Source organism: Solanum verrucosum, unplaced genomic scaffold (genome assembly GCF_900185275.1).
Source record: "Solanum verrucosum unplaced genomic scaffold, falcon-dt-bn FXZP01000238.1, whole genome shotgun sequence".
Classification (NCBI taxonomy): Eukaryota; Viridiplantae; Streptophyta; class Magnoliopsida; order Solanales; family Solanaceae; genus Solanum; species Solanum verrucosum.
The window spans coordinates 1,689,140-1,704,352 of NW_026020630.1; the positions used below are offsets into that span (position 1 = coordinate 1,689,140).

The 15,213-nt window shown below is 33.4% G+C and overlaps 1 protein-coding gene across 2 annotated transcripts; it reads right to left on the reverse strand.

The window, feature by feature from the left end:
* Positions 1-1,866: 1,866 nt before the first annotated feature.
* LOC125811695 (uncharacterized) lies at positions 1,867-11,789 on the reverse strand. 2 transcript variants are annotated; one of them, XM_049491226.1, is made up of 14 exons: positions 11,445-11,789; positions 8,891-8,946; positions 8,582-8,756; positions 8,039-8,140; positions 6,891-6,962; positions 6,047-6,163; positions 5,855-5,932; positions 5,085-5,147; positions 4,868-4,964; positions 4,243-4,321; positions 3,935-4,146; positions 3,345-3,490; positions 2,818-2,940; positions 1,867-2,389 (listed from the first exon to the last, which is right to left on the reverse strand). In XM_049491226.1, exons 1-14 carry the CDS (start codon positions 11,529-11,531, stop codon positions 2,237-2,239), a joined length of 1,560 nt encoding a protein of 519 aa, XP_049347183.1. In that variant the 5' UTR covers positions 11,532-11,789; the 3' UTR covers positions 1,867-2,236. The 2 variants fall into 2 exon arrangements, with proteins under 2 accessions (XP_049347183.1, XP_049347184.1); XM_049491227.1 differs by having other exon boundaries at positions 8,582-8,776; positions 11,445-11,553.
* Positions 11,790-15,213: the final 3,424 nt, after the last annotated feature.

Consider the following 15,213-nt stretch of genomic DNA (forward strand, 5'->3'; position numbering starts at 1 on the left):
AAAAAATAAAATTATATGGATATTATTTTGAATCACAGTCGTTCCTCTTCAGATGTTTGTGTAGTATTTAGTCAAATAAAAACACCACAAGAAGAATTAAACATTAGTAAAGATAGCAAAATTTCTTCTTCTTTACCACTTTTATCTATTCGATTTCACCTTGATACACATGAACTATATTGGTATAAACCTCCCAATGAACCTAAACAGTACCAATATTATCGACATACTCGTTCTGATTCACTTCATCTTGAATATTATCATTCTATATACATGTCATACAACTTGTTCTACCATGCTTTGCAAGAAAATATGGAGGATTTGGGAGAGGAGTTTGAAGATAATTATCGTAGTGATATCATCCATGCTGTGATAGACAAAATATTTGGCATTGTTGTTGATGAGTCTAACCATGGACGTGAAAAGGTGGAGGTGTTCGTTGGTATAATGTTCTTCGTCGAACGTTTTGTTGATAAAAATAATTTGAGCGATGATTGTGTGATTTGTTTTGAAGAGCTTGGGAAGGAGGGAAAGGTGATGTGCACACCTTGTTCACATGTGTTTCACGAGGATTGTATTGCAAAATGGTTAGAGAATGGCAATTCTTGTCCTATTTGTCGTCATGATCTCCCAGATATCTAACTATTTTAGTTGCTCAATTAATTGGTTACCTGAACTCTCGATTTCTCATTTTGTAATCTCCTCCCCGTTTTCTCTTTTTCCCACCCCAATTCTATGTTTGGTAGATACAAATAGTTGATAGGATATGTTCAATAGTTGAATTGAATATAACACTTTGAACAAATTGAGAATTCTAAGCTCACTGACATTATGCTTTTTCTTTTCATAATTATTTGAACAACGTTTTTTATTAGTTAAGGAATACCCATTTTCTTTGTACTAAAATTCCAACTTTAATAAAAAAAATATTGCTCAAGAGGATTATCGTTCACATTTAAATAATATAGAGAAATATTGAAAAGAAAAAATATAATCCATCTCAAAGGGAAAAGGTATTTGTTTTACTTTTTATTTTATTTTAGTAACTTATTTTGGGTCATTATTTAAACAGAATTAACTAAACCTTTCCTAATTAAATTCGAAGTTCCCAAGTCGAAACGGTTTAGAATTTGCTTCTCAACTCTTATAAATACATAAAGACCGTTTGAGACTATTATTATTTCCTTCTCAATCAGAAGTTTAGAATCACAATATTCGTTTATCATATATCATCAACTCCGCACCATTACCATAATTTACTACCTACAACTATCACTACCATCCAAAGATATATAAATATGGAAACTGTATTCTATTACAGTCTTCCCTCCTCAGACGCTTGCGTAGTATTTAGTCAAATAAAAACACCACAAGAAGACTAAACATTAATAAAGATAGCAATATTTCTTCTTGACCACTTTTATCATATGTTTTATCATAGGCGAAGTACGTGACATTTTTTATGATGAGTCTAACAAGGGACGTGAAAAAGTGGAGGTGTCCATTGATACAATATTCGTCGTTAAACGTTTTCTTGATAAAAGTATTTTGGGCGATGATTGTGTGATTTGTTTCGAAGAGCCTGGGAAGGAGAGAGCGGTGATGTGCACACCATATGTACCTAAAGGTTCGCAAAAATAGCTACACTTCAACCATATGTACCTAAAGTTCAAACAAAAATATCATCATTCCTCTCCCTTATGTTGGTAACATTTCAAAAACCAAAATTTCAAGGTCAAGTTAGAGTTTGTCAAGTCTAACTTCAGACGTTGTGTAATAAAACTAGTTCCGAAGTGAATAGATATGCAAAATTTATTTTAAAAAATAACATTAGAACTAGAAAATTCAGCACAACTTGCACTAGAATGAGAAGAATAAAGTGATAAAATTTAATACTGAGAAACAACATAACCTTACACTTGTTATCTATTGGTCAGCCACCACCCAAAATACAATCTTAAACTAACTTTGAAATGGACATTAATTTTTTACAAATAAACATTACAATTACAAAAACCAGCCCAAAAGCATGGTAGACCTTAGTGAGAAGAATGAAGTGATGAATTTAATAGCCAGAAACAATAACCCTTACAACTTACAACCTATATCAATGATGTACCCCTTAAGATCAGAAGGGATAAAAAAGCCCCAAAAAAAAAAATGGTCAAGCAAATCCTTGGTCACTAATACCAAGGGAGCAAAAGAATCACATAATTTACCACTGATTGGATATTATCTAAATGTTATATTTCTTTGGTTGTCTCCATTGAGCTAAAGTTCTGGACAATGTACTAATAATAGCAACCTTAGGTATTGATCCTTGTTTTCCAAGCAAATCTTTTCCAGCCAAATCTGTAATTTTAGGAACCAAATGCTTGTGTCTGTCAATCTGCAAAAGAAAAAAAGGGAGAGATGATGATTTATGTTGTTGTTATTCACGACGTGTTTAATTTTCTTCACTAGACAATTCAGTATAATCATGAGATACTAGACCAAGGACAATGGGAGTTTGGAATGTTGTTATATGACTCAACATCCTACCTTACACTTGTAACATGATTTTGGGGTTTACACTCGAATTTTTAATACATGTAAGTGCAAGACTAAGACTGGATATGAAACCGTCTGGAAGTAATTTGAGTATCTAAAGTGTTCCGTTTCAACACAGTAGAAAACATTTCTCTTTGCTACATCTGGCTTTTCTTTGAAGTAATTAGTCTGAGGGATAAAGAGCACTCCGAATCCTAGAACAACCAGATTTATATGAAAGATTATAATGTTGCTCTGAAAGCAGAAGGGTGCCCTAGGAAGGGATACCTTGCATATCTTCCCATCTTTCAAATGATATCGAATGCCAGACCAGTTGATGGACTGAGAAAGATGAGAACGCATTGCAGATAGTGGGTATAAAAAATTGTCAACCAGCATTGCAATGAATACCTGCTCAAGTAAGACATCAAACAATTAAACATTAGTGACTTGTATTGTGATAAAAAACTAAAAGCAAACAGGACCATACAGGATTTTCATACTGAAATCTTGATTATTTTAAACCACATTGGTACAACGCTTATTCCTCAATTCTGAACTAGTCAGGCTTGACTATATGAATACTTTGTTTTCCAGTATATAACAAACAAATAAAATTCTTGGGCAATACATTTTAACCACTTGTGATTATCTAATTCAAGTGCAATGTACCTACATTTTAATTTTATATTTGTTGGCAAGACTATGTTCAGCAGAAATCTTGTAGTCAATGAAAAATATCAAACCTTCAAAGGTAAGTGGGAAGAAACGGAAATAAACTGTTTGGTTTATAGGCGAAGTCTGAATGAACTTACAAGACACCAGTTATAAGAAGCAAGTGACAGTTGAGGTGCCTCGGGAGACAACATATTGCACAAGTGAACTTCAATTCTTGTCAAGTTCCACATGGAAAGGAGTTCAATCACTGTGCATACGGCAAGGCATGCAACAAGTAACAACCCTGACAAAGTACAAAAAATATGTGCATCTAAGAGGAAGAAATATGCAACCAAAGAAGTAATAACTGGAAACCGCGTGACCCGTTCCCAAATAAAAAAATATTAGTTTTACTGTAGCATAAACAGATTATTTTTTCAGAGAAGAGGAATACATTAAATTAATAATAGGATAGACAGATTTTCAAGAACAACTATGAGCTACTTAACATTTCATGTAGCACCTCCAACCCAAACAAAGATATAGTAATTCCAATTACTGGGGAATAGTATACTGGTATATAACCAGTCGAATATCAAGATTGAGAATGATATCAGAATTATACTAAAATAATGAGGACATGAAAAGGTTTCCAGCATGTAATAGTTCTGGGAAAAGGAAAAACATGTGACCGAAATGGCTACCACGACGCACTCTACTTCTACTTACACAAAAGAAATGTGCTCACCATTACATGTCATGACTGTCCCCTCAAGAGAGTTTTCTTTAAGATAATGTCTCAGTGCTGCTGCCACATGAATCCCTGCCATGACGTATGGAGATACAAAACCCCAAGACAGATAGCAGTGGGATGTAAATAAAGCCCGATTCATGATCCAGTTAACCTTTGTTGTATATGATTCCAGTACAAATGTTTGCTTCCTCAAATAATTCCAATATCTACACATAAATACAAGTATAAGGTGAGCCAACAGCAAACAGTTATCACATGTATATCAATATTTCATAAAAGATTTTAATCTATTTTTCAGAAACCTAGGGAAGGTAAGATCAGTTGCAAGAGGGTGTGGAAAGACTGCAACCGGTGGTGATGTAATGAGCCTCTTGTGTGCACCTAGAAAAAGTAGCAAAAACCAAAGAAGAATTAAGAAATAATAGTTTCCACCAAAAAGAAAGATTGTGCAAAGAATCATATCTCACAACTAGTCCCTAGAGCACCTAAAGCTAAAAACAAGAAGTACCACAGCACCGCAGTGCCCGTGGTTATAAGAGGGCCAATATTCATCTCCAAGAGGGTTATAAAATCAACAGAAGTAGTTATACCAAAACAATCACTGCAACAAAAAAATGCACATAACTATTTAAGTTACATATGTCCTGAGAAATATCTTCCAGTGACAAGAATATCACTACGTAAAAGAGAAAAGACAAAAATTCAGAGGAGAAGACTAGATCATTATACATATTTGCAGGTGAAGAGAAGCATAGTCAGGACAATTCTTAAAATGTCACAAGTTGCAGAATAAGACAATAACTCAAAATTCTGTTTTCCATTAATTTCGGCTATCACAACAGCAGCGAGGGGGATACGCACCAGCTGCATTGCAACTCTTGTGCCGTAATATTTATTTAGGAATGAGAAACTGGAGGTAAACTTTACCTGCTATAGCTGCTAGAGTCATGTCATCTGAGTAACCCCCATCTCGAAGCCCTGACACTACACAATGGCGGTCGGTTCTAAAATCGTTTGCATGCATCTGGAATTAAAAAGGTACAAAATAACTTGTAACCAGATGCTACATAAGTAAAATGTTTGTCAAATAGAGAATGTGGCTGTACTCATGAAACAGGGAACAAATGTGATGGTAAAAACTAACCATCATGCATCCTCCCCACAGAAAGAATGTTTTTCCACCAGTAGCAAATCCCATAGAACATGGCTGTAAATAAAGGGCAATGAACCAACAAGGTAAAGAAAGTCAGCAAAGCTACAAACTAAGCTAAAAAGGAACCTTTATAAAGCAAATCATCTGCACTAAAGACATGCAAAGACAACATAGACGCATAATACCACATCTTATAGGAAGCTCATAAACCATCAGAGTTAGAGGAGAAGATTCAACTTGGCCAAGAAACACCATTTAGAAGCTAGAGTCCATGCCCATACAAGATATAAACACAAAAAGAGCCTCATAAAAACCAATTATAGATATAGTTGTCTAGCTCACTGTATCTGACTTCAATTGACATTAATAAAACAAAGAGCGCAAACTTCATAACTTCAAGCTAAAATTGAAAGATTTGTGTGTCAACAATAAAGACTTTACTACAGCTTTTACTTAAGATATAAAAATTATGGAAAAATAAAAACTGCAACCAACAACACACCAACAACAACAAAGCCTCAATTCCAAGCAAGTTGGGTCGACCTGGATCTAAAACTAAAAACAAATAGCTGAGTGACCAAAGCACTAATCTAACACCTTTCATTTAATGTAAACAAAGACTGCAACCAATATTTGATAGACCATCTTACTCTAAAATCACTATCCACATTACAGAGAGATGAACTACCAAAAATAGAAGAAAAAAAAAACAAACTTGACAGACAATAAATATAGAGATAAGGGCATAAATGCCACCATACCATGTGATATCCATAAATGCAGTAACTTCCCAAAGTTCCAGATGGTAAATCAAGAGGATATCCTGTTTGAATAAAGATCTGGCAAGCATAAAGACAAAATATTACATCTCTACCAAACAGATGAAATGAAGATTTTGTTAGCGAGCTGGCATGCTGTGCCAAAGAAAAAGGTTGCTTCAGGATAGAAATTACATCTGGATTCTTCTCCATTTCAGTAGTAAGCGCCCCAATGGACCCAGGGTGCAACCTAACATCGTCGTCAAGAAATAAGACATACTTTGTATCTTTGTGCATTTGATCCACCCCAACCTGCAAAAAACACCGTCGTTTTAGGTAAGGAAGACCAAAGAAGTACTAGTTCATAAAACAATCTATCTTAAGCGACCACTCAAACATTAAATTTTGATTCACAAACACCGCCCTGGTGCCACACTTGTCCCTCCTCTTAAATATATGTCCATCAGCCACATCAAATGGGTTATATAAGCTCGAACAAGAACTGGCTGCAATCTGACTCTTCTATGGAACAATGATTCAAATTGCCCCTCAAAAAAAAGCTGAAGAATCATAATGTGAATATTGGAAAGAAGAGCAAGAGAGCGAAAGAGAACAGAATCAGAGAGAAATAGGAAGGATTTTCGTGCAGCTAGATGACTTCTTTCTTTACCTATAGAAGTCTAGAGGCAGTTGAAACAAAAAGCCATTTACTTGCTTTATTGCCTTCCCTTTCATCAGTTTGTTTGGCCTACCATGAAATTTTAAGAGTTTATTAAATTATTTAATTTGAATGGGAGTTCTCTTAATGATAAGTTTAGAGTATCATCTCTTATAACTCATGCATCAATAAGTAAAGTACAACATTGAACTCTGCTAACAAATTGTTCCATCTTAGAAAAGCAAAGAATGGTAATAAAAATGACTGTAACCTCCATTCCAAAAGAGGTAAGGATTGGTTTGCCTCATCAATAAAGAAAAATGGACAAAAAAAGAGCTTCTCAAGATTTCCAACGGTAAACAATAAAATCATGATGCATACCAATTGATTGTGAATCTTCTGACTACAAGTTGTTGACAGACCAGCTACAATAACCTTAGCCTCAACAGCATCCTGCATGCAGTATATGAAACAAGCGATGAGTTTAAGAATGCAATGTATACATGCACATGAGCTTGACATAGACACACAGAGGTAAAATTATAACTGCATGACATAGGAAAATGTCATATCAAAGACATAATTAGGTAAATACTTCCATCCTTCAAATAATAATGACCATCTTTTGATTTGGGCACAAGTTTAATGATCAGAACGCGGAAGAGATTGTTTCTTCTAGAGAGATGATCTGATAGGTGATAGGAAAATCCGGTTACTTCCCCACAAAAGAGAGAGGGGAAAGGAGAGAATACCTTGGAGGTTCTTTAAAATAATGACATTCCTAATGTAGCTGCTTATCATCCTAGGAAAAAACTAAATATCAATGGATCCAGCCATCGACATATTGATTCAAAGAGACCCCTGGTTAGAGTACCTCCTCTAATTCTTCTTCCATGCTCCTTTTCTTTCTTTCTTTCCCTTTTTTTTCTTTAGGATATTTTGCTTCTTTGCTCTTTTCTATGCCCTTTAAGTTTTATCACAAGTCTTAAACTGTTTTCACAAATTCCTTTATTTGCAAACTTCAAATTGTTCCCATGCCTCTGCTTTGTCGATTTCCAATTAACATGCGACTGTTGAACATAAATTCCGAGAAAGACAAAGTAGAAGAACAAAATGAGAGGTTCTTGGCAAGGAAAGATAATAATAAGAGAAGGGAAAGAAAGGGTACAAAGATCGGTCCAATGATGAAAATATAACAAGGACGTCAACACAAAACCTATATTTCAGTTTCAAAGGCAATAACCAGTTCTCGTGAAATATTGTAATGAATATTACTGCTATGCAAAATCTTTCTCAAAGAATATTAGGCTTTTCAAATTAAAATGATAGTAAACATCAACTTAATGCTGAATATGCTATGCAAATCAAAGGCAAACATCAATGATTAAACTAACAACTAATACCAACTCTTCAATTTTGGAGATATTCGTTTGCTCAACTTAGAAAACCAATATCATGAGGAAGTGTGCAATAAGAAGATATAAACAGAAACCAACTCTTCGAACACAAAAGAAGCCCTACTACCACACCTTAAAATCCGCTAATAAACACTTCACAGCATGATAAGCAGGATCAGCGGTACTTTCAACCACAAAAAGGAACTCCAAAGGACCACCATAAAGAGACGTAATCTGCACCATTCACAAAGGGAACATAAGCAGACCGAGCAGAGTATAAATTATCTGAACTAAGTGAGAAAAAATGGAGCATGCAACTCAAGGTTTTCATTGCACATCCAAAATAACATGAATATAAATTAGATACCAAATGGAGAACTAAAAGACAGCATTTACCTTTGTTATTTATGAAGTATATTTTTTTCATTATAAAAGGGCAAACATGCCATATACAAACAGTAGAGAACTTTACAAAAAGACACAACAATATGTGACTGAGTCCATTATGTCGTAATGTGGGCTTCTCAGAAGCAACAAAGAAGAAATTAGGCAGCAAACTTGAGATTATTTTCAAGTTGAGAAGATGCCATAAAGAAACCATAGCATAAAGTCAAGTACACAGCTTAATTGAAAAATCAAAGAACACTCCAAGGCAAAAGGTTTCTTATCGTTTACCTGACTTCTCCAGTTGTGTAGATTGTGCTCGCCAAACCCTTTTAAAGGCATTACAACTGTGACTCGGGGCAAATTGGCCTGATTTGAATGCTCAAGTTCATTAATGTCCAATGTAAGGAATGCAAAGCTATTTCCACTTTTCATACTACTCTTCATCCGTCGAATCTCCCTGCCCCTGCAAAAAGAAACCAAAAGCTGCATGAAAATCACTAATCTTAGAATCCATTCATTACCTAAGTTGATTATAAATAATCAGCAAAAGATAATTGTCCACCATAAACTCTAAGATAGATTAAAAAGATCCCATACCTAACATAAGCAGCTAAAGCCCATCCAAGAGCCAGGATTAAGACGATTAAACATCCCTGCAGACACAAAGTCCCATAAAAACAACAGAAGAATAGATAAAGAAACAAGACAGGAAAGTAGAAAAGTGTAATGAGAATTATAGTTTTCTTAATTTGCCAGTAACAGATCAAATAATTAAAAGACACACACTGATAGAACGCAGAGCAGTTTAGTAGATGCACAGAGATTTATTCATGTTAAACACATCGCAAAACATTGATTAGCAGAAAATCAACAACAACATACTCAGTGAAATCCCACAATTGGGGTGTAGGGAGGGCAGGGTATATGAAAACCATACCCCTGTCTCACGGAGGTGGAGAGGGTGTTTCTGATAGACCCTTAGCTTCAAGAAAAGCATTTCAAAGCAGTTTGAGAAAGGAAATACAGAAATGAAGAAGACATGGCAAACAAAAGGAAAGTAGTAAGAAGCATCCAGTAAAAAACTAACAATAGTAAAATAATCCAATAACTAACGCACAAGAAACACACGTGGTAACAGAAAATCGAAGACAAGAAACTAAGAGAATAATAATATTACTACCGTAAAAAAGTGAAAACAGATGTAACAGATAAGGTGCTTCAAACTACAACCAAGCCTATCCCACTGAAAAGCGAGATAGCGCTCAACTCAACTAACCTTCTACTCTAACTCATGACTTCCATACCTAATATCTATGGTCATGTCCTCAGTAAACTGAAGATGCGGAATTTCATGTCTAATCATCTCCCCTAAAGCTTCTTCGCCCTAACTCTACCTCGCCTCACACCCACCATTATCAACTATTCACACCTCCTCAATAGGGCATCTACGCATCTTCACATACTCAAACCATCTTAGTCTCACCTCGCTCATCTTCTCCACCACAGAGTTCACTTCCACCTTATCTTGAATATCTTTATTCCTAATTTCATCTCCCATAATATGCCCACACATTCACCTCAACATTCTTATATCTGCAACTTTCATCTTTTGTACATTAGAATTCTTAATTGGTCTACACTCCACCCCATACAACATAGTCGGTCGAACCACCAGTCTATAAAACTTATCTTTAAGTTTTGGTGGCACATTCTTATAACACAAGACAACGGAAGAGAGCCTCCATTTCACCCACCTCGCACCAATACGATGTGCGACAACATCGTCAATCTCCTCAATTTCTTGGACTAAAGACCCAAAACTTGAACCACTAACAGTAAATATTAAAAAAAAAAACATTAACAGACAACTGGTTTCATTTGTCTTCAAGCATATCAAACCTTTTTATTCCCATCCAAACAACGAGATATAGAATATGGCACTTTTCTTTTTTTTGAGAGTCAATTTGACTTTTCTTTGAAGTTAAATTGGGTTAGATCAATCGACTATTATAAAATTAAAATTCAGATATTCAAAAACTATGTGATAAGTACTATGAGTTGTCGTTCTTCTCATGTCAATATGATGAAAAAAATATGATCAAAGTTCACATAGTTTGAATATCGAGAAGCGAAAAGTGGTCATATAAATTGGGAAGAAGGTAGTAGCCTTCATGCACTTAATAGTATAAGCCAGCATGACTTGGCAAATTAAAATCATTTCACTCAGCAATCTGCACCTTAATAATTTCTCTTTTTCCTTCGTTAGATTTCATATTACAATGACTGCCTTGTTCGGTATGTTATAGTAATCATTCACTTTCTTGGTTTATCCATCTATCAGTCTTATCCTATTAAATCCAATATGAAAGGACATTGTAGCTACAAGCACAAATGAGCTACTTTTGTCGAATTCTTTCTCTGTTCTATCACTAAGTAAGCTGTACAAAATGATTTTTGAAGAGCAATCTCTTGCAGTCATGCGTAGCAAGGTCATACAAAGCCTTCTGTTATAGCTGTGGAGTCATTGAAATGTGATGAGTGCTTATTAATTGCTTCAAAAAAAAATCTTTTCTACTTAAATGACAAACCATATGAACATACAAGCCTAAGCTCTTGCCAAATAAGCTTATCCAACTATTGATTACTGAAGAACTTGTAATGAAAGGGAAGTAACAGGATCATGCTCCTCACACTTTCCGAGTCCGGATAAGAAATTCCAACCATTAAAAAAAAACTTTCAAATAACTCACTTCTCAATCCTAAAGAGAAACATAATAAGTTAACAGAAAAGAAACTTCCAAGCTGCAATTTACCGTGAATGCAGACAACAACAACCACAACCACATACACGTAATCCTACAAGTGGAGTATGGGAATTTAACGTGAAAATGCAGCTTCATACAATTTGCAAATTGAAATTCTTCATCAGCAATATATACGCAATGAAATTCTTCATCAAACAAATATATCGTAAGCTAAATTTAAGCAATTAACAAAAACAAATTGAGCCAAATTAAAGCCTAATACTTAGATCTGAACCGTGTCAAACCCCAAAAAAAGCGTTCAATAAGCAATTTATTCCTCATTTTCCAAACAAAACAGCTAATCAAAAACGTAAAAACAGCGAGTAGCAGAAAAAAACAATCAATACCTGGATCTGAATGAAAACTGCAAGAGGACTACACAATGCTCTGCTAGCATTAAACAAAAATGCATCAAATGAATCAACTGTCACCATTTTTTTACACAATATACTTTTTTTTTTCAAATTTTTACGAGATATATGTATGTATATCTCCAATCTCCCTGTCTGTTGCAAGGCGAGAGATAACTCAAATGTGCTAGGGCAAGCACAATGCCCTAGATCTGAGAGAGAGAAAGAGAAAAATTCTGCAAGTTATTCAGTGTTCTCTCAGATCAATCACCATGGAAGGAGAAGAAGAGAGAGAAACACTAAGAGAGAGAAACAGGGAAGAAAAGAAAGGAGGAAAAAAAGGAAAAAATGTGAGAGACCGCGTAATTTTATATTTCGAAAGGGGGAAATGGATTTTGGTGTAATTAGAGAAAGAATATGCTTCACTTGCCCATTTTCTTATATAAGTGTTCCCCTCAAATTTTACTTGTCCATTTTAAACTTCATACGTCTCTTATAAAATACTTTTTATGATCGTCCATCTCAATTAATATCACATATTTTAAATTTTGAGATTCAAATAAGATTTATTTTATGATAATATTTTTATTTGACAATCATTTATACTACTTTTTTTTTACGTAATTTCTGAATATATAAATTTTGTTTCAAAAATTTTAAAAGATTTCATACTCAAATTTACAGTCAAAATTAAATTGCTTAATTTTTTAAAAGCGAAAAGTGTCACAAAAAATGAGATTAAGAGAGTAATGATTAATATGAGTATTTACTGCAATATGCATATTAATAGCTATATAGTCAACCCTGAGGGATAGCTCAGCTGGTAAAGGCCTGGGACAAAGTCCTTCAGGTCGCCGGTTCGAGCCCCAGCAGGGCCACTGGAGGCATTACAAACCGGCCGCGTCTCCAGGGCCCCGTGGAACTAACCGTGGTGGACCCGCCTTGAAACAGTGGGACCCGGTGGGTACAGCTAGTCGGGTTCGCAAAGCGACGCCCGGAAACCACGGTAAAAAAAAAAAAAAAAAAATAGCTATATAGTCTTAGAGATGTTTATGATTAGGATTAAAAACGATTTAAGACCAAATAATTGATTAAATAAATCATTTTTATTTGGATTTGATTTGATTTAGTTTTATATTTAAAAAAAATGGTTTGATCTTGATTTTGCTAAAAGAAAATGAAGAAATAACCAAATCAACAAATTATGTACAATTTTTTTATAATTATATATACATATTTAAAATTTGGTGTGCAAACTGCAAAATATAGTAAAATATATCATATACATTATGTTGCACTTGGAAAACATGAAATTCGGATAAGTTCAAATAAAAGATTAATTAAAGAATTTTATCTCAATTGATATTTTATTTTTAAAACGATAGGATTCTAAAGCAAATAACTCATTATTCTATTGGTCCAACACCAAAAGAAGGTAACGATCATTAGAAGAAAAAGTGACTTCATCAAATGATGCACGTGGGCTGAGTCATTTACATAATATGAATTTTAAACTTCTTGTGACATGCCTTTTCTATAGTTGAACATTATAAACATTATTGTTGTTTTTAGTTATTGTATATTATGAGTTTGAATACTTCTTAAAGTTGCATTAATTAAATACTTACTATAGAATCTTTATGAAAATTGCAAGAGAAAGTATTTTCACTTTTTAGCCAGGGAGGAAAGTGGTACCGTTAGTGGCTATATTTGTAAAGGATTTCTATTAGCATTTAACACGTGTTAAGGTGTTTATTAGTGTCATTTTCAAACAAAATTATGATGATACACATTAAATGCAATAATATATAGTCCCGATTTTTTTAGTTGTCACTATTTTAGATTTCACGTTTTTTTAAAAAAATTAGATAAGTTTATCATTATACCCTTATTTTAGTGTTCTCTTGAGAGCAAATTTTCAATAAATGATCACAAAGTATTATTTTTTTTCGAAAAGTACATGTAAGACAAGGTGTATCTTTAATAAGAACGACATATAAATAGGAATAGAGAGAGTATTTTTTTCATCTTATTTGGTATTTGATATCTTCATTAAAATTTAACTAAATTTAAATTAATGTATTACATGACCAACTTCTGTAAATAGCGCTCCTAACAAAAAAATATACATAAAGATTTAAACTCGAGACCACTAACAAGAAAAAAAAAATTCACGAACCATTTCTCAGAATCCATATTGTTATAATATTTTAATTTCATCTCATATGAAAGTGAAACACGTAGTTCCAGAAAAATCCAAATAATAATTTGGACCCTTAATCCCTTTTATTCATTTTTTAATTTCTTCATTGATTTTCCCAGATTTGGTCTCGATTTAGTCAAGTACTAAAAGGGATCTTCAATAATTTAAAAACTCAATTTCCAAATCTTAATTAAATAAACCTTTCTAAATCAAACTTATTAATCGGGAAAATTAACAATAACACATCAAATTAAGCATAAATAATTCAAAACACACATTATGAAGTAGATATTAATACCAAATATTGGACGGTCGACATTCTTTCACTTTTAACCAAACATTTCAAGTTTGATTTTAATGAATGTAGTACTTTTTGACGACATTGGAGTCAGAAATTTCATCAAGAAATTTAAAATATGAAGAAGTAAAACATATAGAGAAGTTAAAGGGAGTTCAACATATGTTATATATTCATAAAAAAAATAATTTAATTATATATATACAATGTAATTTTTCATCAAACAGGATTCAAAAAAGCTCTTTAACCCTTACTGGTTAGGCCCAACTTTTTTATATGAAGTGTTTAACTCTCTTAAAAAACTTAAACATATTCTATGTAAATATGAATTAATCAATCTAGTAAATTTCAAATATCCACGAGTTAAACAAGAAAAAAGAATGTGAGTACGTTATCTTTATCTACCTAAGAAAAACCTATATCCAAAAATTTAAATCCAATGTTTTGATTAAGAATGAATGAAACTTTTACCGTTCTATTGACCCTTTGTGACCGTACTAAAAATAGTTGCGTGAAGAATATTTTGCCAATGATGCAAGCTGTATCCAAATGGCACTAATCAAAATGGAATATGCGTTTAAATTTTTCCTTCTTTTTTTAAAAAACAAAAATCTTTTCTTTTTTTTTTGGACATGTTAGTATTATTATAAACTTATAACATTTCATATTCATACAACTGGCACAGCTGTACTTGTCAACTAGCAAACTAATTAATGTAACAAAAATCATATTGTTGTCACCCAAATACTTTAGTATTAGTCATAGTCATAGTCATGTTGATGTGCTGGGATGACAATGCTATGAAGTTAGAGTTGAAAATAATTTCAAGCTTTTTGTCGAATTTCAAGTTGGATTTGGAATTTGCATAATCAATTATTAAATTTTAAATGAAGTAAAATATATTTTAAAAAACGTGAATAATTTTATGACCTAATGAGTCTTATATAACTTAACGTACGTATCAAATTTTCTGCATATTTTAGCGCTGACACAATGCACTGGGCCAACCTGGCGCAGGAGTAGTATCATTCCTTGCGGCATTAGCCATGTAGTTGACCACTTAGCTAGTGGCACGCCGAATGACTCGGTTGATTAAAAATTTTGGATTTGAACTTTGAAATTGAATTTTTTTCAAATTTAATGGATCGTACATTATATAAATTCAAATTTCTATCGTGATTATTGAGATTCGATCTTTCCGTTGTCAATGGTGGAGTTACCTTTGTCAAAGGGTGTCATTGACAAAAAAAACTTTTAAACCTAAC